At 39.3% G+C, this 24,759-nt stretch overlaps 1 protein-coding gene across 2 annotated transcripts in view; it reads right to left on the reverse strand.

The window, feature by feature from the left end:
* LOC134658832 (uncharacterized) overlaps positions 1-23,880 on the reverse strand; it is a 36,193-nt gene extending 12,313 nt beyond the window's left edge. Inside the window, exons 1-5 of one of the 2 annotated variants that reach the window (XM_063514499.1) lie at positions 23,567-23,878; positions 4,207-4,316; positions 2,425-2,556; positions 1,529-1,645; positions 806-1,008 (exon numbers count right to left, since the gene is read on the reverse strand). In XM_063514499.1, coding sequence (XP_063370569.1) covers positions 806-1,008; positions 1,529-1,645; positions 2,425-2,556; positions 4,207-4,316; positions 23,567-23,645 — 641 coding nt within the window. In that variant the 5' untranslated portion in view covers positions 23,646-23,878. Of the gene's footprint in view, positions 1-805; positions 1,009-1,528; positions 1,646-2,424; positions 2,557-4,206; positions 4,317-23,566 lie in introns of both variants that reach the window. The other variant, XM_063514498.1, reaches the window with a different exon arrangement.
* Between the last annotated feature and the right edge of the window lie 879 nt (positions 23,881-24,759).

A 24,759-nucleotide genomic window follows, 5' to 3' on the forward strand; every position in this document is an offset into this window, starting at 1 on the left:
AAAGGTAATTTCGATTTTAAATTCAGACGAAGATTTACTAAACAGAACATAGACTAGAAAAGTCTAATTTTGTAAGCTTTTGAACTGTAACGGGTGAGTAACGGGTAGTAAATGCCTTTATATTTGTAAGCTCTAGACAAGGAAAAGGTTAAGCTTAAAACTCTTGAACCAAGTCACTGGCCGATCGGTGTATTTAATTGTAAACAGCAAATTCCTCGAGTTTTTAGAGAGAGCTGTCTGTTCTAGATGTTTTGTGTCTATAACCTCAGGGTAGTAGAACGACTTTCCGACCGGAGTAACAAACAGCAGATTTCAAGAGTGACTCAACCGGTGTAGGGAACAATTAAGGTATCGCTAGTTGGTTGAGAGAACTACTAGTAACTACTCCTCTCGCCTACTTAATTGTGTATCCTGATTCCTAAGTTTACACTTGGCTTAAGGTGTTATGTATATCCTTACCTAGTCTCATCCTCTGTGAGCTCAGGGCAGAAGAACGATGTGCCGACCGGAGTAGGGAACAGCAAATTTCGCGAGTTGGTTGAAAAAACGAAATCTCAATCTTACCTAGTATCATCCTCCGTAAGTTCTATAACCGTCTCCTCAGGACAGAGGAAAGATTTGCCGACCGGAATAGGGTACAGCAAATTTCGCGAGTTGGTTGAAAAACTAAATCTCAATCTTATACCTAGTATCATCCTCCATGAGTTCTATAACCGTCTCCTCAGGACAGAAGAACGATTTGCCGACCGGAATAGGGAACAGCAAATTTCGCGAGTTGGTTGAAAAAACTAAATCTCAATCTTACCTAGTATCGTCCTCCGTGAGTTCTATAACCGTCTCCTCAGGACAGAAGAACGATTTGCCGACCGGAGTAGGAAACAGAAGATTTCGAGAGTCGGTTGTCAGGACGACCCGACGTCCTTGCTTCGCAGCGTGCTCTAAAATCCTGGCGCTGGAGTTGTAGCTTAATTTGATGTTGCCGGAATACCAGCGCTCACCGCCTGGTGTCTGAAAAGATCATGGAAATTATATTACGGCTTTTTAATAACAAAGCTTTTATGTAATAGTCAGCAAATGAGCAGACGAGCCGCCTGATGGGAAGCGGTCAACGTCGCATTGACGACCCTTTGAGAACCTTAAATACCTGCTTATTGAAGCGCCCCTTGTCGTAGCGCATAGGAAATACCTTAGGAGGCAACTTCCGTGAGACACAGGTATGAAATAAGTCGAAAATTGCTCAGACACAGACTTCGCCCGTCTGCCAACGCGCCTCGAGCAAACGTCGGAAATAAAGGCGAAAAAATCACGATAGACCCGGTTTTAAATAATTATGTTTCAATATGTATGTGATCCCGAAAGTTATATATAATGTTATCTCAGCCCATTACATATGTAAGTACTTACTGGTGTTAGATAAAAGACAAAATACTTTAGTCGAGTACCTCTTGAAAATCTCCTTTATTTCTAAGCCAATCTCAGAGTAACCCTTCGCTCGCTAATAGCTTTAATGGAAGACGGTATAAGTTACCTTAGCGAACGAGAATTCGAGTGCGAAGTCCTTAAAGGAGATGACGAGCTGCTCGGCGTCCCCCTCCTTGCACACGCCCCCCACATTCGCGTTGTTCGGCACGAATGCGTTCGCGTCCTGTAACCACAAATGCAAATATAAGAACACCATACACGCACAGAATACGTAGGCTTCTGTCTCTGAAGTCATAATTTCTGGGCCATTATTAGACCTCCCGTCCCGTCCCGACGCATTTTGACTTGCATTCTTGCGCAAATGTTCTTAATACCTAGTAAAAAAATTGTGTGACCTTTATCTTAATCCTTTGTATTGTAGAAATACATAAGAAAATACAAAAAAAGCTTGGCTCTTTCTCATTCAGCGTTATGTAAGTTGCCGATAATTTGCTCGTTCCGAAGTGGTCTATAGAAAATAGCAAGAAGATTAGGCCTACAAAAGGTTGTAGTCTAAGTAGTAGTTGTGTTAGTATCCTAAGGTAAGCCACAGATGCAGAGGGCCTTCGCGAACTCGCACCACGCTTTCCGATCTTCAGCGAACCGTGGTTCCGGGCATCCTGTATATTCTTGGCCACGGTCTGTCGAGAGTAGGGTTACCAGATACAAATCTAGAACTTCCTGACAAAATTCCTGATTTCCGAATATTTTTCCTGACATTCGTATTTTTGACGACGATGACGACCGACTTTTTTATAAAGACGTCGATCAATTCAAAAAATTCCTGACATCTTCGTGTTCCATCCCCATTCCTGACAAAAGGCCAAAATTCCTGACATGTCAGGAAAATTCCTGTCATCTGGTAACCCTAGTCGAGAGGGAACTACTAGTGGTCGGACTGAACTGAAGCGAGGTCAGCGGTGACGTATTGCCCACTTGCTTGAGAATAAGAAGGGAACTAACCGCTCGCTCGTTCAGCTTGGTGAGATAAGAGATGTCTAATAGCGCGTCTACTGTGAGCAAAATGCATGTCTCCCCGCCGCTGCCCTGGAGACGATATGTAGATGTCAATAAACTCCGTTCTGTCACCGCCTCCTGTAAGTTTAGAAACAGTAATTAGAATAGGGAGGATTACTGCAATGTATTGTGCAAAAGTGCAGCACTAGCGCCTTTAGTAAACCATAGAGTAACTTATACAAACTGTACCTTAAACTGTTTTTTGACAACTTTTCACAGACAATCAAATATGACATTGATACATCAAGGCGGTTTGTTTACAAAGGGCCTGCCGCGAAACGCGAAATCGCAACTCAGCTATCTGCCTCTTTATCGCTCGATTATGAAAGAGTGATAGAGAGGTTATATTAACAAATTTTGACTCTCGTTTGCGGTAGATCCTTGGATTGTGACTTACTGTGGGAGTGGCGCCCCCTACGCAGAGTTTCGCGTAATATTCCCAATTGAAAGGGTTTTTGGAAGTTCCAACACGTGAGTCAATGTTGTTAAGGAGACGGTTGTTGAAACCACTAAAGACTGAGTAGGCGTGAAAACATTTGTGTTCTTCAATGAAGGTCTGGAACTTTTAACCCTCTGTTTGTATTTATATCCTAACTAAAAGCATAAAGAAAATTGAGCGTTAAAGAGGCTATTAGTTTAGTTTTGTTTAGTTTAGTTTCTTTATTGGTAAAAATATTTTACATATATAAAAGATAACAGCTCTTTTCTGCGCAGTAAAGGGTTGAGTTTTTATAAGAACGGCTTGTACTATTATAAAATCGGATACAATTTAACACCCGTGATAATATTACTTATGTTGTACAGTCAACAGCAATAATTGCTAAGCGGGCGAGGTGTTCATAATAATCTTGACGCGACTTTATTGTTAAGAGAATAAGAGCGCGTCAAGGTAATTATGAACGCCTCGCCCGCTTAGCAACTTCTGCTGCTGACTGTTCTCTGTGAAAATATATAATATATAAATAATATAAGTAATAATTTGAGAATCATGCGCGAGAGGGCTTGAAATAAAAAGTATAAATAAAATAAAAGTAAGTAATTATGATTCTTAAAGTACGACATAAAGGGGATTAAAGTGAGAAACTTTTGAAACAAACAAATTGCTCTTCTCGCTTGGGAAATTTCGTTGAGATTGCTCGCTGTTTTAGTGGTTAAGTGATTGAGACACTAATTTAAAGTATTTAAACTAAACTCACCGTTTAACAGATTTACCAACAAAAGCTTCAGTTTCAGAGGACTTTCCCTTATATGAAACGGGAGAGCAAAGGCCATCCCGGCCCGCGAAAAGCGGAAAATAAAAAGCCTGACCCTGGGGTCAAAATCAAAAACTGTAACTTTTCGTATAGAGCTGAAAAAATTGTTCTAGGAAATAATCGGTCAGGATCCTCATACACAAATAAGAGGTTAATAGTTATTTACGATACAAGTGCGGAAAGTAGGAAATTCGGTAGGAAATTGTTTTAATAAATCGACACGAGTTGCGAATTACCTATTCGCACGTGTATCGTACAACGTTATACAGTAAAAAAATGGCTATATACCTTCCAGTTCCATCATCAGATCAGCTCCATGTCATAATTAGGTAATATTGCATTGTTATCCAATTTACATAATTATATATGCAAGTTAAAAACTGCTTAATCGAAAACCGGGAAGTGAGTCCTGCAAGATTTGATCCACATACATACATTACAAGTTAAATAAAAGCTTGCTTGAATGAATACTCACAGTTGTGCCCCCCGGAGCGACGGTCGTTCTGCTGTACTTGGTGACCCTCGGCCTTCGTGTGGAGGCCTGGCTGTCCAGCTGTAGGCCCTGCACCGAGCACACCAGCAGCGCTGCCGACACAAACCACATTAACACTTCCACGTCACCATCGAAGGCCAAATTAACACATCACAAGGCCAAAAAATTCTTTCAAATCTTTTTCGAAGCTGTTTACTATAATGATCAAAAAACTTGACGGTTTTATAACTCTGCTCTAGAATCTCTAAAAATGTGATGATAACTGGAGTTAAGAGCTACAAATTTCTATTTCCGCATCAAAATGTACTAATCCAGGGTCACAATTAACATTCACACATTATAGGGCCAAAAAATTATTTCACGTCGAAGTTGTTTGAGTCCAAGGGTGTCAATGATCAGTATTTAATCACAAAACTTGACGGTTTTATAACTCTGCTCTAGAATTTCTCAAGATGTGATGATAACTGGAGCTATGAGACAGAAATGTATATATCCGCATCACAGTTCAGGGCGAAATTAACATGTACACATCTTAGGGCCAAAAAAGTCTTTAAAGTCTGTTTCGAAGTCTTTGTTCACAGAGTCCAAAGATTGGATTTAAGTAATGATCACAAAACTTGATGTATTTGAAGCTGTGATGATAACTGGTGATTCACATATTTAAATAGTCAGTCTTTAGAAATCTTCACATAGTCCAGAAAACAGTCAACTACACACAGTTGAAAGATCCTTTATGTCAATAAATTCCACTCTTGATGTTGAACATAATATGAGACGAGTTTTTTTTGGATTAATTCAGGCACCGCACAGCGAAGCGTCCCACATATGTTGCATTATACTCCTGACACACTGTGTTTGATAGATCGCACTTTAATGAGAAGTAATGGTCAGATCCTCAATCTCATTTTAGTCATGTGAGACATATGGGCTACATTGCTTATAACTGAATGAAAATAACCGCAATTTTGCCACTATTACTGTAATTTACGGTTCGTATCAGTTATTAAGTTATTACAGAACTGGTAGGAAAACTTGTATGGATACAAAGATGTATGTTGTATGTTGTTTGAATGTATGTTGTGAACTGGAGCAGGCATTGTTTGGTGACCAAGACGTACAAGGCGGCTGCACAATTTAGTTGATTTGTGTAGTGCTGAGACTTTATATACCTATCGATATTGTTATATTTAAATATATAATATTTGAATTGTTTACTTTATTTATAATCAAAGCCATGATTCCTTAAAAAAGTAAGAATAGTCCTTTATCATTTTTAATTGGAATGTTATAAAATGTATAACTTCCCTTAAAATAATTGCCTGTATCCATATTCCATAATAATACCTACGAATTTTTCTATAGTAATTTTGCAAGAATAAGGTGTAATAGATCCTATGTATTGTAAACATATAAGGCAAACAATCTTTACATAAACTTAATATCTCGGAAGTATAACGAAATTTAAATAATGACTATTATTGCTAGGCCAAAAAAGTAAAGTAATTTTAGGGGTAAGTATGTTACAATGCATTAAAAAAAGAATCTTTTACGAAATTAACTATTTTTTTTTATATGCAACATACCGTGATGAGTGGCAGAAGAAAGGGGAAGCCTTTGCCCAGCAGTGGGACACGAAATAGGCTAAATAAATAAAATAAAAACCTTGGACTGAAAGTGTATATATTACGTAAATATTAATTTAATGCATAAGGCGTTTATTTTAAGTTTATTTATAGATAGTTTATAGCCGGTTAACCAAATTACTGTCAAGATCTGGTTGACCAAGTATATATTATTATTTTATTTCATGTTCCATGTGTATTTGTGTGTCTATATATAAATTTCTTTCCATTGAATACATAGTGTTCTTTTTTATATTTAGTATTTTTATAAATAAAATTATCGATGTCGATAAAGTAAATTGCTCAGCACTACGGCTGTTTCACCAATGGAAAATTATGGCTGCGGATATTCAACTGTTGTTGTTGACATCCTAGAACCAGGCATCCTAGAATTAGAAATATCCTATACCTAATAAGATATAAGATAAGATAAGATACACTTTACTCGTGACTATCACAAAACATGTACAGTCAATTATAGCAGAAAAAAAAACCAAAACAATAACAAAATATTTTGTTATGTAATTACTTACAGAAAAAAGAGAGTAGAAATAACCGAAAAGTTGTTAGGTTTACGCAAAAAGTAAATGGTTAACTTTTTTCTGAAAACCCTAATCAATAACTAATTGAGTTAGCAGCAATGTTAAAAGTTTAAATCGCAATCAGTTCCATTCAATACTTTCATATTTCGTTTCAAAACGAACAAAAAGCCATTTCTGATTGACTTAAGTTAATTGAATCAAATCAGTTATTCGTTTATAGAACTCGGTTGACTGCAGCCTGGAAGGCCAATTCGAACGTTATTGACATAAAAATGATATCTAAACTGTCAGTTGCCGCTCGCGCCAATACATGTACGGACAATTTCGAGCGAAATGCACGCATGACTGACATATTTAGATACCTATAATTTTGGTAAGTATCACAATATAAGTTTGAATTGCCACCAGTTCGGTTAATTAGTCGTTTTAATAGTCAAGGTTAGGGCGAAAAAAAGAAAACCTTAAAAACAATCTAGTAATAATTATTTACTTCACTAAAGGTTAATTTAAAATACTCAAGTCTCAAATTATGTAACAACTAAATACATAGTTTCAGTTTTTTGTTAGGTACCTACCTATAAAACCACAAAAAAAACATAAGAGAATAAATACACGAGTTTCATAAAATCCGACTGTATTTTCCATTTCAGTTCAATCATCATAATTTATGTAAGTAGGTACGTAATAAAACATGTTCCTATGTAAATAGGCCTACTTAGAAGCTTATATGTTAATTCCTTACAAGGGCGAAATACCTATAACATATTCCGACAAAGTAGGAAACCTTATGTGGCTGTTAAGTTTAACGTCTACGGTCCCTTGAATCTGTGAAAAAATCAAACTTCTAAGTTGACGTATAAAAAAGATACGGCCGTTTATTCCGCAAAAATAGTATTTTATGCAACCGTTGTTTAAGAGAGGTCAAAAAAGGCGAGTGGCGTGAGTAACAATTTGAGGCGAAGCCGAAAATTGTTAATAAAGACGCCACGAGTATTTTTTGACTCAGTTAAACAACGTTGCATACAATACTTTTTCTACGACCAAGCACTTACTTTGAAATAAAGTTGTAAATTTAACAAATATTTTTCATTCAAGAAGTAGCAAAGAATGGAGGGTACGGTAAAAGAATGAATGAAATAAAAAAAAACATGTCTATATGATTCACTCATCTGTCAGAAATGACAATTAAAATTAGGTTGGCAACAATGTAGTACTTATTTCATACAATATTTTTAAGTGGTCATTACACGAAGTATCGAAAAAGTGCCAAAAAGATACTGCGTGTATGCACAAATGCTTTTTTGGGGAATAGACTAAAGACTTGTCTTGACAACTATAAGGTAGGGTTTTAAAGTTGTGTGCACGACCCTTTAAATGACAAATAAAAGTACGGGAGTAGAAAAACGTATATTTCGACACTCGGGCAAGTTGCGCTAATACACGAGTACGCTACAGTAATAGTACTTACTCTAATACGAGTGTTTATGAAAAGTTATATTAATAAACACCTTTTCTCATAAAAAATGGAAACCATCGTTTTTCACCTAAACAATTGTCTAATAGTAATAAACGTAATAATATTTCATTCCGTGAAATTGGGGCTTAATTATGGTAATTATCAAAATTAACTACGAGGCCGCCATTATGAGTTATGACGTAATCATGCGGACATGTGTGACATTTATAACAACAATTATAAATATCTGATGACAGTCGACAAAATACTATTAAAATTGGTAGTAATTTTTAAAATACCTAACAATTTTTTTCGTATTTCACCAAGGCCATAAAATTAATCGTTAGACACCTTTTTTATCAAACGTAGTTTCGACTTTACGAAAAAACTTATATAAATATAAAAACTTTTCCGTTACTCGGAATCAGGTAAAAATCATCGAAAGAAGTGCGTAGACCACCCAACAATAAATATCTGCTACGTTCTCTACGGCGTAGCACAAAGGGATCTCCACTACGGCCCGTGGGCCGAATCTGGCCCGCGAACCGGATCTGAGGGCCTACCGCGAACACCGAAGCGGGCATATTTCTCTTTTACTCCAATTAAGGCGTAATTACGTGACAGAGAAAGATGCCCGCAATTTGCGAGCTTGGGTGTTTTTTCTCTTTCCGCCCACTGAAAGGATGCGGTAAAGCAAAAGGCCATGTATTGGGTCTCGAATGGAAAGCTGGAGAACCGGAGGCCTTATCATCTAGTCTAGGGTCAAATAGTTATATAGGTATCATATTTATTGTCGAAACAAAAATGGTTGTACTTGTGTATATGTGTTTGTATGTGTGGCAGCGCAGCTCCCAAACAAATGAATCGATTTGTGTTACACTGACTGTGTTTATTGTCTTTGATCTGTGTGTCTTTTTAAAAACTTCTACTCCCGTACTTTTATTTGTCATTTAAAGGGTCGTGCACACACCTTTAAAATATAATAGTATTTTATGCAACCGCGCGTTGTTTAAGAGAGGTCAAAAAATACTCGTGGCGTCTTTATTAACGATTTTCGGCTTCGCCTCAAATTGTTATTCACGCCACTCGCCTTTTTTGACCTCTCTTAAACAACGGTTGCATAAAATACTATTATATTTTACTACTTATAAAATATTAATTTGGTCTCTGTCTACAATAACCGTTCCGAACGTATTATTATTTTATCAAAAAAACTCATAAATATCATTAGAAACGGAACCGACCCTTACCTTTCACAGCAATAAACTTAAATATTTTTCCCATAAATCCTATAAAACCTAAAATGGACAAAGTTAGCGTAACTTATTCACTTAGCCATTCTCGATTGAGGCTCGGAAATCCCTCACGCGGTATTTAGGCCGTTATATAAAAGTTTCATATGAAACATTCATAGACTTATGAGGGGTAAATTCCGAGGATTTTTTTCCACTATAGTGAAAAATAGATTATTGTTTCCTACAAGAAGGCAAAAGCATTAGGGACTTCCAAATAAAATGAATAAACGAATCTAATGTATCTTTGAACATATGATTTATTTTCCAAAAACTACACTGTGTTATATATATGAGGACAAAATTAATCAATTAAAAGTAAACCTTTCTTAAAGAAATGTTTGCTATTAATTCATGTTACTACCTAATTCTACTACTAGTTCACGTTCTACTACTCTAAGGGCTCATTTTGACGGCGCGCGAACACGTATACGATTTTAGTTACATAGCGGACCATTGAGGTTACATCAATTCAGCCGACCGATCAAATGACGCAATGTAATGAAACTCGCATGTGCGAGTTCTTGCAGAGATATGAGCGCCGATAGGCATATAGCCGGCGGCGGCGCGCCGGTCAAAATTGGTCGGCGGCGGCGGCGAATCGGCGGCGTGGCCTTGAAACACCTTCGATTAATGAAAAAAGAATTCAAACCAAAATTTTACCGAAAAAACATGTTTTTGCTGTAAGAAAGTTATGAAATAAATGCATTTTTTAGTTTAAAGGATAATTTATTGAATAATGGTACGAAAAAAATTTATATCGTACAAACTGTGGATAAGAGCGATTCCGATTCAATAGCCAGGACCGCTGTTGGTGACACCAACCCCTTCTCTGCCACCGTTGGAGTACATCAGGGCTCTGTGCTCAGCCCGTTTCTGTTTAGCGTGATATTAGACGCCCTGTCAGCCAGCATCCGAGACTACCATGAGCAGCCACCGTGGCTATTCATGTATGCTGATGATATCGCGCTGACAGACTCTGATAAGGGCCGACTTGTCCAGCGGGTGGACAGATGGAGGGGGTCGCTAGAGAACGGCGGTCTTAAACTAAATGTGGCGAAGACAGAGTACATGGCCTGCAATAGTACAGATCCTCTACCCGTCCGCATAGGCGGGGACATGGTCAAGCGCACGGATCAAGTTAAGTACCTAGGATCTGTACTTAGCACTACCGGGGACATCGACAGCGACGTCAAAGCCCGAATATCCGCTGCCTGGGTCAAATAGCGGGAGATGACTGGGGTTATTTGTGACCCCAAAATGCCGATTAAATTGAAGGGACAGGTCTATAAGACCATCATTAGACCTGCCCTTCTGTACGGCAGCGAGACTTGGCCTTTACTAGAGCGGCACAAGCAGGAACTGCGTGTCACGGAAATGAAGATGCTGCGGTGGATGTGCGGAGTTTCACGCAAGGATCGCGTCCGAAAGGCCCACATCCGGGGTAGTCTTGGCGTCCGTGACATCGCTGACAAACTGCAAGAGTGCCGCCTTCGTTGGTATGGCCACGTCTCGCGCAGACCGGCAAGTTACGTGGGTAACAAATGCCTGGCCATGCCGCCTCCTCCCGGTACGGGAAGAAAAGGCCGGCCCAGGAAGCGATGGCTTGATGTCGTTAAGGAGGACATGCGTGCCAACGGACTCACCACCAGGGACGCCGAAGATCGGGCAAAGTGGACACGAAGGAGTCGGAAGGCGGACCCCGGGTCCTCGCGCCCCGCGCGGGGGCACAGCTGGGATTGACGCCAGGATGATGATGATGATGAAACTGTGGATAAGCGGTATCGCGCGGCATCAGAAGCGATTTTAATCTTGGCGAGGCTCTGGCCGGAAGATCTTAGCGAGGCCCTTATCTATTGTGCTAAGTTAAAAATTGCGGATTGACTGTATCAGGGAAACGTCTTGTCGACAGTCCAAAGAAATCGAGCTCCGTCATTAACCAATATCGATTCAACAAAACCGATTTATGTCAAAAAGTGAGGCCCAACGCCGAGGTCCATGTAACACCGAAGACTTGATTTCGACGCCTCCCAATGCGAGGCCAGAGGATGAGCTGCAGGTAAGCATACAGCTAAGAATCGAACGCCAAGTGTAAGCTTGGCTGACGGCCGAACGCCTGGAGCGCCGATTGCGGCGCGCTTCTGTGCGAGGCCGAGCTGCAAGAGAGCAGAGCGAGGGCGCAGGTCGATAAAGACTGAAGCCATAGTGTTAAGGATCTGGAGCTTTCCTGCGGGCGCATTCGTGCGACGCCAAAGGCCGAGCTGCAATGGAGCTAAGATCGGATAAGGACCAATGCTCAAGCGTTTTAAAACAGGCCGAAAGTTGAGCTCCAAACAGGGCCATAAACTTGCAGGTTCAGATAGCGGCTTAGTTCCATGCGAGCGATGCAAGGCCAAAGATTGAGCTGCGAGAGAGCAAAGCTTGAAATTTGAACAGTGGCCAAGTTTAATTGAGACCCGATTCCGACGCCATTCCGTGCGAAGCCCACGGCCGGACATTTGGACATGGAAACGCTTAATATCTCAAAATTAACCCCATTTTATACATTTTAAAGACGTTTAACCATGCTTGCAATGGTTAAATTCGCGGTAAATGACGGATGGTTAGCTGGCAAAATTAGTTATGCATTGGATCGGTAATCCAAAGATGTGGATTCGAGTCTCACGTTACCCAGAGTTGATCACAGTTAATTTTTTCATTGTGATTGACATATGTCTAGTGTATATATACAATCTATAAATTGTAATGTGGAACGTTCCACAATAAAAATGGAAGGAAACCAGTATGTTTATTACAAGCATATTGATGTTAAAATTGATATTAAATAATTTTGTTTCCCCAAGACTAGTAACGCGGTTACTAGACAGATAAGTTTGCATTAGTCTTCGATATTTTTGAATTATATGGGCCTAAGATACCTTTTGAATGCCTATAAACTATTCGAAGTGGCGCCGTTAATGATCTACACTCGATTAAAAATATATTATCTGATTCCGAAAGTAGTAGTAACTACCAAGGTCACGCCGATGCCACGCCGATAGCGCAGCGTCGGCGGCGGCGGCGCGACAATATTGTCGGCGGCGGCGGCGCGCCGGCGCGGCGCTCATATCTATCTTGCACCGTCTAAATGAGCCCTAAGGGCAGATTTAGACAGCACGCGAACTCACATGCGATTTTACATTTTAGTTACATTGCGGACTGTTGCTGGTTACGTCCAATTCAATCGACCGATCAAAATCCGCAATGTAATGAAACTAACTATATAATGAGCCCTAAGGCAAAGGCAAAAGTACTTTTGCAGCGGCCTCAAGTAAACCCTTACTATCTTTATGCTCCTCGTACAGAAGAAATGCTTGCTCATCAACATAGCGGTAAATTTGGTCGAAACTATTCATCAAGTAATTGAAGCACCCAAAATTCTTTATACAGGTATTTTCCGCGTAGCCGTAAGCCCAGTACAGAACTACATCTTGACAGTTGCAGGACAGTAAATCGTAATGAAACCTCCCCTTGCTTCCATTTACAGTGCAATTGATGCGATTACGAATTTCGTTCAACTTTAGTTCTGATTCCGTGTCACCGCCTTTTTCATCATCAATTACATCAGCTCTTGACAATACTCGGTTCTCGTGATACAAACACTCCGTTGAATTGTAGTACGATGAATTTCTGAACGAGTCCATCGTGATAACACCGCGATGAGTCGACTTGCCGTTCACCACCGACACTTCGAGAACGTTGTCGTTGAGGACCATCATGTAATGTTCCGCCATTTTGGTCGAGGGAATCCTACAGGAGATAATATCACCAGTGCGAGGCCGACGGCGGCGGACAATCGATCTAAAAGACTGGTTAAGGTCACCACCCAACGTGGCAAAAACATCTTTGCCTTCGTCGGTTTTGAAAATATTGTAGCTTCGTATTGTACCCTCCACGAATTCTCCATTAATGATAGGGCGGTACAAATAGGTCGTTTTTAGTGTATCTATTGCCGCCTCTACTTTGCCCACGGTAGCTACGAAGACTTCGCTAGCGTTAGTAACGCTGCCTCGACGTGTTCTTGTTAAATTCCTTCTAGTTCCATGTGTAATGTTGAAGCCATCGTTTTGCGCTCGCACAATTTCGGAGATGGAAGCGTTGGAAATGCTTCCCGAAACTAGCAGTCCCTTCGCTCCACAAAACAAAATGAAGACGAATGCTAACCCTTTCATGTTTGCTGGTACTGATGATCGTTGGCGAGATACCGGCCATTATATAGGGGAATATTATCAGTAGATTCACAGGTCACGGGTAATCTAAATGAAGTCAGACGGATATGAAATTCCAAAATGACGTTTTACGATTTTATGCTAACAAGACCACATTAATCGTATGCTTGTTTTTGTAATAAGTATAATTTTCGATGTGCGTTTGTGTTTTTGTTTCCGATACTTCCACATTGTAAACCACATTGTAATTGTAGTCCATGGTAGCACTTGCAACACTGCCGAAATATCGGAAACTAAAACTTAGTAGGTAGTACATAAGTTAAGATTTCGGCAGGCTTCAGCATGAACATCGTATAACATGTTACGGCAAATGTACAGTCAAAAACACATTATGAATTAATTCATTCACTAAGCGGCCTTGGAATTTTGCGGCTGACTAATTGTTTTTAACCAACTTAAAAATTTCAAAGCACACAGGAGGGTGTTCTCAGTTCGGTGGGATCTTTAATGCTGTATTATTATGTTACCTGATAAATTCATTTTTATAAACGCTCAGTTTTTTGAAAATTTATAATAAGTGTTTGGCAATTCATTTTTGGTACAAGCTTTTATCGCTGACTGTACTTTTCTTACGACAGACAACTAATATTCATCGAGACAATTCTAAAAACCCCTAACACAATTAGGTTGCATTGTTTCATCACAGAGTTCCTATAGCCACCTCCTGCCATCATCAGATCAGCTCGATGGTACCATAATATTGCATTGTCACCTGACTTACATGTGTATGCAAAATTTCAGCTCAATCGGAAACCGGGAAGTGGATCAAATTTAACTTGCAAGATTCCATTACATAGTTACATAGTCGACCTAATAAAATCTTGTTAAAAACCCAAGCTGATGTATCATTAATCTTTTGCAGGAAATTGCAATAACATCGGTAAACCCGTTTTCGAGATAAGCGATAAAACTAAATTGTGCACAAATAAACAATAGATACTCTGCTAACGCACATGTTGGGAAATACTTAGGCAAGATAACGTATCACACAACCTAAAAACATACCTATCTTTTACTGACATACAATCTTCGGCTTCTTGGGGTTAAAGTATCAACATTTAAATAAACTAGAGCGCAAATCAAAGAATTTTCTTAAATATTTTTAAGTATTTGTGCTTTTTGTATAAGCTGAAACCGGTGGCTTCGGCTTGCAGCGCTTTCATGCGTTATATGGCTCATTTAGACGGCACGTGAAAACGTATACGATTTTAGTTACATTGCGGACCATTGTGGTAACAAAAATTCAACCGACCGATCAAACGACGCAATGTAATGAAACTCGCATGCGAGTTCTCACACCGTCTAAATTACTCTAAATAGCCGCGCAACATGTAGACGCCGGTTCGATTCCGACCTCGGCTACTTGAGGGCCTAATATGTACCTTTTTAGGGTTCCGTAGCCAAATGGCAAAAAACGGAACCCTTATAGATTCGTCATGTCTGTCTGTCTGTCTGTCTGTCCGTCTGTCCGTCTGTCCGTCTGTCCGTCTGTCTGTCCGTCCGTATGTCACAGCCACTTTTCTCCGAAACTATAAGAACTATACTGTTGAAACTTGGTAAGTAGATGTATTCTGTAAACCGCATTAAGATTTTCACACAAAAATAGAAAAAAAAACAATAAATTTTTGGGGTTCCCCATACTTCGAACTGAAACTCAAAAATTTTTTTTTCATCAAACCCATACGTGTGGGGTATCTATGGATAGGTCTTCAAAAATGATATTGAGGTTTCTAATATCATTTTTTTCTAAACTGAATAGTTTGCGCGAGAGACACTTCCAAAGTGGTAAAATGTGTGTCGTCCTCCCGCCCCTGTAACTTCTAAAATAAGAGAATGATAAAACTAAAAAAAATATATGATGTACATTACCATGTAAACTTCCACCGAAAATTGGTTTGAACGAGATCTAGTAAGTAGTTTTTTTTTTATACGTCATAAATCGCCTAAATACGGAATCCTTCATGGGCGAGTCCGACTCGCACTTGGCCGCTTTTTATGCTTACTTCCACTAATTCCACTTATCTTTAAAACATTTAAACGTCAACCTAGTTCATAAATTGCAAACTCAGTTAAGAAATTGAATAAAAATAGCACTTTTTTCTCCCCCAATCTGAAATGCCTGCTAAATTATATTACGCCAGTCTGCGACCCCCGTCAAAATTGTCTCCATTTTTGTAGGTGGTTTAATTTAGTAATAGGTATTACTTTAATCTTCCTTTACGAGCATATATGGTTTTGTCAATGACCTTGGGGATAAATTTAGACTTTACCTATCGCTAAATAGATTTTCAAATTATTTTCGTCGCTAGACAAAATAGAACTTACATCATTCGAATGAAACTCTTCAAAATTTTCAGCCGAAGAATACTGCCGCAAGCGCACTGAATTTTTTTTTACAAATTGTAAAAAAAAATCTACACGCAGCTATAGTTCGTTTTTTTTAGCATTAGAAAGAACTTTAAAGAAATTAAGCGATTTTGACATGTCTTTTAATTGAAAAACACTTTTTAAAAATCAATAACTATTACTTATGAAAGCAGAACACTATAAAAGATCGTATTAGATTCATAATTGTTACATATTTACCGTAACTTATTTTTAAAATGTGGTTTTCAATTAAAAGACACAGTATCAAGGTTGTTTACCTTATTTCTAATGCTAAAAAAAACGAATTATAGCTCCGTCCCGGCATTTCGATGTTTTTTGATCTCTGATTCCTAGCTTTGTAGGTGAGAACATTTGTAAGTAGGTACTACATCGACTTGGCTAACAGATTGGCAGTATACTAGTGTCCGACCGAAGGTTCGGTTTCGGTTTCGGTTTCGGCCAGTTTCGGCCAAAAAATCATGTTTCGGCTGTAGTTTCGGTTTCGGCCAAAAAACGGCCGAACCTTTCGGCCGGGCCGAAACTTACGAAATGGTACTTCGGACAAAGACCAAAGTTGGGGAATAAGTAGGACAACAATATTAATACCTACATATACTGATTCATGTATATTAGGTACAGACATTAATTGGTTTATTATAAAACAGAATTCCACTAATGAGGGCGCCACTGGACGGTTGACGCAGTCTTAAGAGGCTGTCAATACTTATAAGTGAATGAGATAGCACTGTCGCATGTTACTGGGCCCTGGGCAAGATAATAATAAGAAAACTAGCCTCACTTTTTACCTCAATTTACCATTGGTTTGTGTTCCACATGTCCTCTACTTCAGCTTAGCCTTTGGCCTCGCTGCGCCATGCTCGGCCTGCGGTCTCGCTTTTGAATACAATGGACATTGGTTGGAGTCTGTGCTCAACTACTTATCCTGAAGCCTTAAGCACGGCTTTGACTTCGCATGAAAGTTCGCCTCAATGGGGCACTTCGGACTTTTCGGCCCAGGTGAAGATGGTACCCGGCCTTGCGATATTGTTAACAAAAAATTTCGCGCTCGCTGCGCTCGCGTTTTTAGTTGACCCTGTGTCTACATGTTAGCTTGACTGGTGAATGAATAGAGTTAGACCAAGAAAATTCTGCAATGATTTTGATAGCATACGCAGTGCAACTAGTACAAATGTTATTTATACGTCATAATTCCACTCAATCCAAAGGCGCGCTGTACGAATCGTCGATGATCCCAAACTCACAAGCGGTATTGAACATTTAAGTCTGAGGAGAGACCTTGCCTCCTTATGTGTGTTCTACCGCTTGTACAATGGGCTGTGCTCTGAAGAATTGTTTGACATGATGCCAACGGCAGCTTTCTATCACCGCACCGCTCGCCATCGGCAGGGTGTTCATCCACACACCCTAGAACCTAAATGGTCGCGTACTGTGCGGTTTAAGAGGAATTTCCTGCCGCGGACGCTCCGGCTGTGGAATGAGCTCCCTTCCGAGGTTTTCCCGAGGGTCTACGGTATGGGGTTCTTCAAAAAAGGAGTGTACAGGTTTTTAAAAAAAGGTCGGCAACGCGCATGTAACACCTCTGAAGTTGCAGGCATCCATAGGCTACGGTGACTGCTTACCATCAGGCGGCCCGTATGCTTGTTTGCCACCTATGTGGGATTAAAAAAAAATTCATAAAAGTTTTGACGTTTAAAATAACACTTGCACTGCGTGTGTTATCAACTTTTCAACTTATCAAAATCGTTGCAGAATTATCTTGGTCTAAGTCTAGTAATTTTCATAAAAAACTGCTTAAGTAACATCAATTTCAAGGACATTGGATGTTGACAGCCCCATAATATGTGTGTAAAAGCGGTTTTATGACATTTTTTCAACGATTTTAACAAGTCTACAAAAGTTTCGGTTTCGGCCGAAACTAGAGCCAAAGCCGAACATTCTGTTTCGGTTTCGGTTTAGGCAAAAAAACATGTTTCGGTCGGACACTACAGTATACTCGTATTGCTATACGAATTGATTGAGCATAGCATAGCTGGCATATACAAGGCATGTTACGTTAGCGACATTCTCATGGAAAGCCCCTAAAACACCCCTCACACCTAAAATCATGCCGACGTCATTGACCACTGAATGAACCATTGATTTCCACTTGACCCGGCTTAACCTCTGAATTATTTTGGCCAATTTGCGTGTCTTGACGTCATAAGCTCAGGGGAGACTTGAACGGGTTATCACGTCTCCCTTTTCGTCGTACTTTTTGAGTACTGAGAGGGACAGAAAACGGTACAGTTATCGTCCTCCTAATGTTTCACAATGGGTATTTACTTACTTATGTCCATCATCATCTTCCTTGCGATATCCCGGCTTTTTGCCACGGCTCATGGGAACCAGGGGTCCGCTTGGCAACTAATCCCAAGAATTGGCATAGGCACTAGTTTTTACGAAAGCGACTGTCATCTGACCTTTCAACCCTGAGGGTAAACTAGTTATTATTTGGATTATTCCGGTTTCCTCACGATGTTTTCCTTCACCGAAAAGCGACTGGTAAATATCAAATGATATTTCGTACATAAATTCCTCTTACCGCTAGGCCTCCAGCGCTTCTTCTTCAGCGGTTTCGGGCGCTTTTATACGATCATCATCATCAATATTTAAGAGCTATGCTCTTGTTGGTGGAGTAATGGCCACTCTTTTCTTTTCTGGGCCAGCCTTTTAACTATACATTTATACATACTATAACGAAAGCTATTGCACGCATTGCACGCTTGATTGTTTAAACTTCACTAAAATTAGTGCATCAATCAAGCCGAGCTTATTCAGCCCAGCCCACGACATCCCGAAATGGCGACAAAGTTCAACTGCATTTTCTCTGACGTGGGAACTGATAACAGCTTATTTTACCTGCCACCTACGCTTTCTAATTTTGACGCGAGTGGAAAATCCGTTCATGAAACGTTTTTAGGCTGCTATGCTGTATGTAATAGACTGTAGGCTGGCCAATCAAGTTATTATTTTTCAAAGAATTAATTCCCAGCAAGCTGGAAGTCGTTTTGATACCTTCATTTGGTCCTAAATGCGTGTAATCCGAGTTTACGCAATCCCAGGTCTGCAAAATTGTTTGCACTTTTACAATTTTCTGCTTGTGAAAATCCTGGTGCAAATTTACATCTGAGGATCCGAAACCTCCATATGAATTCGTAGTCAAAGTGGCAGCCATTTAGAATTCCTTTATTTTTGGTATGATCATGTTAAAATCCGAAAACGGCTTTTGACGAGTGTCTAATCCGCCAAACCTTGCTGATAATGCCATTGTAATTGATGGTGGTTTCCTTGTACATCGAGTGGTTTTTGGCAATCCAAAGAAAAATGTATCTAGTATCTACCAAGAGTACCAAGTCCCAAGGATCCCAAAATTTATGCACACCCCCTGGGATTGCGCAAACCCATATCTTGTATACGCATTTAGAACCAAATGAAGGTTTTCAGCTTGCTAGGAATTAATTCCTGCAAACGCTTCTTTTAAATGTAATTTGATTGGCCTATTGCCTATAACCTTTAACTAGAGTTAGACCAAGAACAGTTTGCAACGATTTGCAACGTACCTAATAACAGACTTTTCATCTACCTCGCAATTATTTATCTCTGAACGACAAAAATAATTATTGCAATGAACTTTATAGACCGTCCCGCTTTCAGGTAACGTGGGCTGAGCCGAAATACACATTGCATAACATAATTGATTCAGTCTAATTTTAACCGACTTCAAAATTTATTAAACTAGATACGTAATACCTACCTAACCTAAAATTAGGGTTTAAATTGGACAGCCAGTTGGCAAGGCCATTGATTGAGACTATTTTTAACCGACTTCATAATTTAGTAAACTAAATTCGTACCTAACCTAAAGTTAGGGGTTACATTGGCAGCAACAGCATTAATTGAGACTATTTTTAACCGACTTCAAACTAGGGGTTAGCCTTAGCCCGCCTATGACAAGCACCCGACACCTGTCAATGGGGTTGGCAACAGTGAAAGGTTTTTATAGATGGCGCCAGCATAGCTTTTAGCTGTCTCTAGTTTTGTTCCAGACCAGTGATGCCTACTAATGTTTGATATGCGCCCTAAAACGCCCAGTTTTCCACCCACCCACCACCATTAACCAGACAACAACGTTAAATAACTTTGCCTATCGTGTTCCAATGAACAAAACTTTCATTTAAAATGTAATATTCCCCAGCAGCACAGATTTTCATAACAAAAACATATCTTTTAATCTCGGGTAGAAAACCAATATTGAACTGTTATGCCACGTTACAGCTAGGAGCGCATTCGATATTTTAATAATCTCAACTTGATGTGATATCATAGCATTTCGTTTTTCATTTTGGCTAATCAACATGTATGAAAGAAAGAAAAGAAGCCTCTACCTCTAAATGTTATATCTACTGCTACTGAAAGAATTAGATGCTGAAAAGTTAAATAGACCATTACCGAGGTAGCTAACATAAGGTCTAATAAAGATCTTAGACACTAAACGTCGAAACTTAGTGTTTTGTAAAAATACAGTACCTAGAAAACTTTAGATTACCTATCGTGGCTATTTTACTCGCAAACGTGTCTAAACTTGTTTAATTTCGATCCGATACAGGCAAAGTTGGGACACTGCGTTTTGTAACTTCGTCGGCAACTACTGTTTTTACTTTACCTATCTGGCCCCGTGTCTCAGAGGTAAAACTGTATGTTGCCAACTGTATGTTGCCAACAACGACGCCTCAGCCCGAGCCCTGTCCGGCCCCCTAAAATCATCCAAAAATCATGCTTTGAATGACCCCGTTTCCTCCTACGTCGTGCGACCATCATCCGATGTCCAGACCCCCCCCCCCCCCCCCCAATTTGAAATGACGTAATTTAGGAATAGCCATATAAATACATTATAAATAGCCCCTAGCGTGAAACATCCTTAATAATCCAGTGAAATTGTAGAATTTTGTAACGTGGCTCTTCTGCGTCAAATCCGGTAGTTCTGATTTTTTGCAGACTTGTTTATGATGTTGGCCCAATAAATAATTTAATCCAGGTTTGTGACCTCGAGCGCCGAACGCAACGTTGTCAAAAATCGAAAAAACCGCCAAAATTTCGGTTTTTTTTAAGATATGGGCGATTATAACCCTAAAGGACTAGTTCTTGATAGTACCTTCCTTAAACGTTTTTAAAGAAGACTAAATTTGCTACAATACGAGATTATAACTGTCTCTGTAGATTGAACAGTTTCCGCGATAAAGGCTTTCAAAATTTAGATTTTTTTGAAATTGAGCTCGTAAGCTAAGTGAGTGCAGTGAGTATGCACTTTTGACTCAGGCGATGCCGCTTGGCACGATTGTTCCTAAGGTCAAACAAAGCTGATTTGGCCCAGTAACTACGAGTTCGTACCGTGCCTACCCCCCAAAAAGGGAGGGGAAAGGGTCGGATCCCCAGGTCCAATCTAAGCTATATTTCTTCCTGCTCTTAGCAACTAGAGCAAGTTATATATGATTTTCATATAAATAAAATATATCGTCGTTTTGAAGGTATATCGTCGGCACTAAGTAAGTACCCATTCAAAGTTGTAAGTAGGTACTTTAAAGTTGTAGGTAGGTAGGTTCCTGCTATCCAAATGTTGTCTGGAAGAGATTGTTTTTTTAGCGATGAAACCGCCTGTTGTTACTAGCATTTAATTTTGTGTATTTTTACCTTTATACTTTATTTATGGACTTTTATAGACGATCACGATCTTACACAAAAAATAGGTAAGTTTATATTTTTACGTCACCATAGGCATAGAAACACCTCACAGAAAATCTCACTTCCTGGTCAAGGCAAGACGTAAAACTTTATGGCTCCTCTACACGATGGGCCAACGCCGGCCACTCCAAGGGACGCAGCCATGCGGTAGAATGAGATAGCAATATCACTTGCTCCCTCTAACGCATAAATGCGTCCCTTGGAGTGGCCGGCGTTGGCCCATCGTGTAGCGGAGCCAATAAACAAACCACGGGCGGTAAGTAGCGGAAACTCGTAAAGCCCCAGATCGCATATTTATGGCACCTGCGATCGAGCATTCACGAATTCACCTCCCTAGGTATGTAATGTACTATTACACACCTATAAAAGGTTAACAAGTGTTATAGAATTCAATCATAAATCGTTCCCAAGAACCCACTTTTGCCCTTTTCCAAGTTTATGACACTCATTTCATATCATACCTACTTCGTACAGCTAGGTATTGATTTGCTTTTGCAGTAGCGGGAGCTCAGTAAGGTCAAAATGTAGCCGAGATAGGAAGATTAGGAAGGCCGGGACCTTGACATGACGTACGGGGCTTATCTTATACGTTTTTTCTTAGAAATAATTGCAATTAAACGGGGGAAACGCGTCGTCACGTCACTGCATAGTATAAAACAAAGTCGCTTCCCGCTGTTTGTCTGTATGTATGCTTAGATCTTTAAAACTACGCAACGGATTTTTACGCGGTTTTTTTTAATACATAGAGTGATTCAAGAGGAAGGTTTGTGTATAATTTGATACCCCGTGCGATGCCGGGGCGGGTCGCTAGTATGTAATATAATACTGACCTTTAATAGTGACCGGTGCAATATATTAAAAAGAAAAACATGAAAACTATTAACAAAAAATATATATACAGGTTAGATTTTAATCACCATGATGAGATGCCGCTGATTTCTATGGGACAACCAAAACTTACTTAGAGAGCTGGCAGCTTTCTCTCGCAGCGCATAAGTATTGCCATTCAGCGAAGAATGCTCCCAGCATCTTTGGTACAATGCCGCGGCCGCCGCGGGGGCCTTATTTAGATGTATTTTAACTTAGATTAGTTTAGTTTTGAATTGTATTATAAGTAGTTCTATATATACATATAAAGTTTATTTGTAAAACCCAATTTTATAGAAAGTTATAAATATATCTACGTTTTTTGTAAAAAATATTTGGTCATTGTCATAGAAGCGTATGGTATGGTATGGTATACGCAGTGTAAAATCAGTAATATTTTTTCAAAGATAGGTCAGGGACGGCATTGAATTGACTACCCAGTACCCAGTTACCGACTATAGATACTTACCTATTAGAAAAGTATAATATTTAACAAAACTATATCAACATTCATTAGATAGGTACCTACCTATAGAAACAAATTGAAGTGAGGGCCATATATTACAATATAGGTACTATTCATTTTAAGATTTGGAAAATGAAAGGAAATAAAATGTAGAATTTGTTCCAATTTTTTTCGTGTGAAGCTTTTCCGGTACCTACTACTTTACAGGTCTTTTGTGTCTTTAAATAACAAGGTAAGAAAGGTACCTAACTAGAATATAAATTCTGTTTTCTTTCTTTATTTTAACGCATTTGCCACAACAATTAAAAATCAATTAGCATTCAAATAGCATAGCATTTTTTAAATTTACAATTTGTGTTATTTTCATTTGTAATAATATAAATAGTTCTCTAATAGCGTACACAATTATATGTACCTACCTACTTAATTTTATTATCATTTGTAGACTGTGTCTCGGTGAGTGATAACCCGAAACGTAAAATTTTGTTTAAAATGTTTTTATTATAAAATTAAAATATTGTAGGATGTTATGATTTTATGATTTCCATAAATTATTGAACGGCACCTTCGCTAAATATTTTCGATAGGTAATCAAAAAGCATTTTAACAAAATAACAAGCAAAATAAAAACAAATGCACCCAGTAATAATCAACGGTACTTACATAAACACAATAATTTCAGCAAAACAGGACACGTAGACTCCAACATTTTCACAAACTTGAGTACAACAGGGTAAACCATCTCGAGTCTCCTTAGCTACCAGTCACTGTGTAAACAAATCAAGTAGCATTTAACCGAGCAAGCTAAAGCGATGCCCCGACGCGAATGAAACGATTTCTGGCAGAATCACCTTTTGCACGACCAACCTTTGCCTTAATTTTTAGTTTTTATACTGAGCGAGCGCGACGACCATTTTGTGACGTCATTTTGGGAAATCAATTCTTCCACGCATGCGTTTTGTGGCGCCTTGAATGCGAGGCATTGGTATTCCGTTTTATGGCCATTTTAGGTGGCGGCCATATTTTTCATGAATGAATTTCATTCATTTGTTATATTTAGGTTATCGTCAATCTATAATTAGGAGGGTTGACGATCGACATATTTTACGACGTGGTAAACGGGTGTTAGCATGTCACGGCGATTATTTTGGGCTATATTTCAAGTCGCCTGTTGCTTTCTATTACAGGTTTATAGCGATGATGGATACGGCTAATAATTTCTTCCGGGAACCTTTTTTTAGGCATTTATATTTACACTTACACGCTTTTAAAACGATTGAACTAAATAAAAAACCGGCCAAGTGCGAGTCGGACTCGCGCACAGAGGGTTCCAAAAAAAATAGAGCAAAACAAACAAAAAAAACGGTCACCCATCGAAGTACTGACCCCGCCCGACGTTGCTTAACTTCGGTCAAAAATCACGTTTGTTGTATGGGAGCCCCACTTAAATCTTTATTTTATTCTGTTTTTAGTATTTGTTGTTATAGCGGCAACAGAAATACATCATCTGTGAAAATTTCAACTGTCTAGCTATCACGATTCGTGAGATACAGCCTGGTGACAGACGGACGGACGGACGGACAGCGGAGTCTTAGTAATAGGGTCCAGTTTTTACCCTTTGGGTACGGAACCCTAAAAAGGAGGTCACTTATTGAATTAAACTGTTGAACTTTATTTGGTACGTGTCCTGATAGTTTATTTAATTTAATTGATTTTCCTTTAGCTCATTCTGCTTTTCTCTTGTAGGTACGTTATAGCTGGGTAACATAAAACTAGAAATAGTGCCGGGAACCGGGATTGATGTATCTACAGAATATCAATTTATTATGGCATGTTGGCTACGCACCCTGACATCA

The sequence above is a fragment of the Cydia amplana genome, chromosome 23, assembly GCF_948474715.1.
Source record: "Cydia amplana chromosome 23, ilCydAmpl1.1, whole genome shotgun sequence".
Taxonomy (NCBI): domain Eukaryota; kingdom Metazoa; phylum Arthropoda; class Insecta; order Lepidoptera; family Tortricidae; genus Cydia; species Cydia amplana.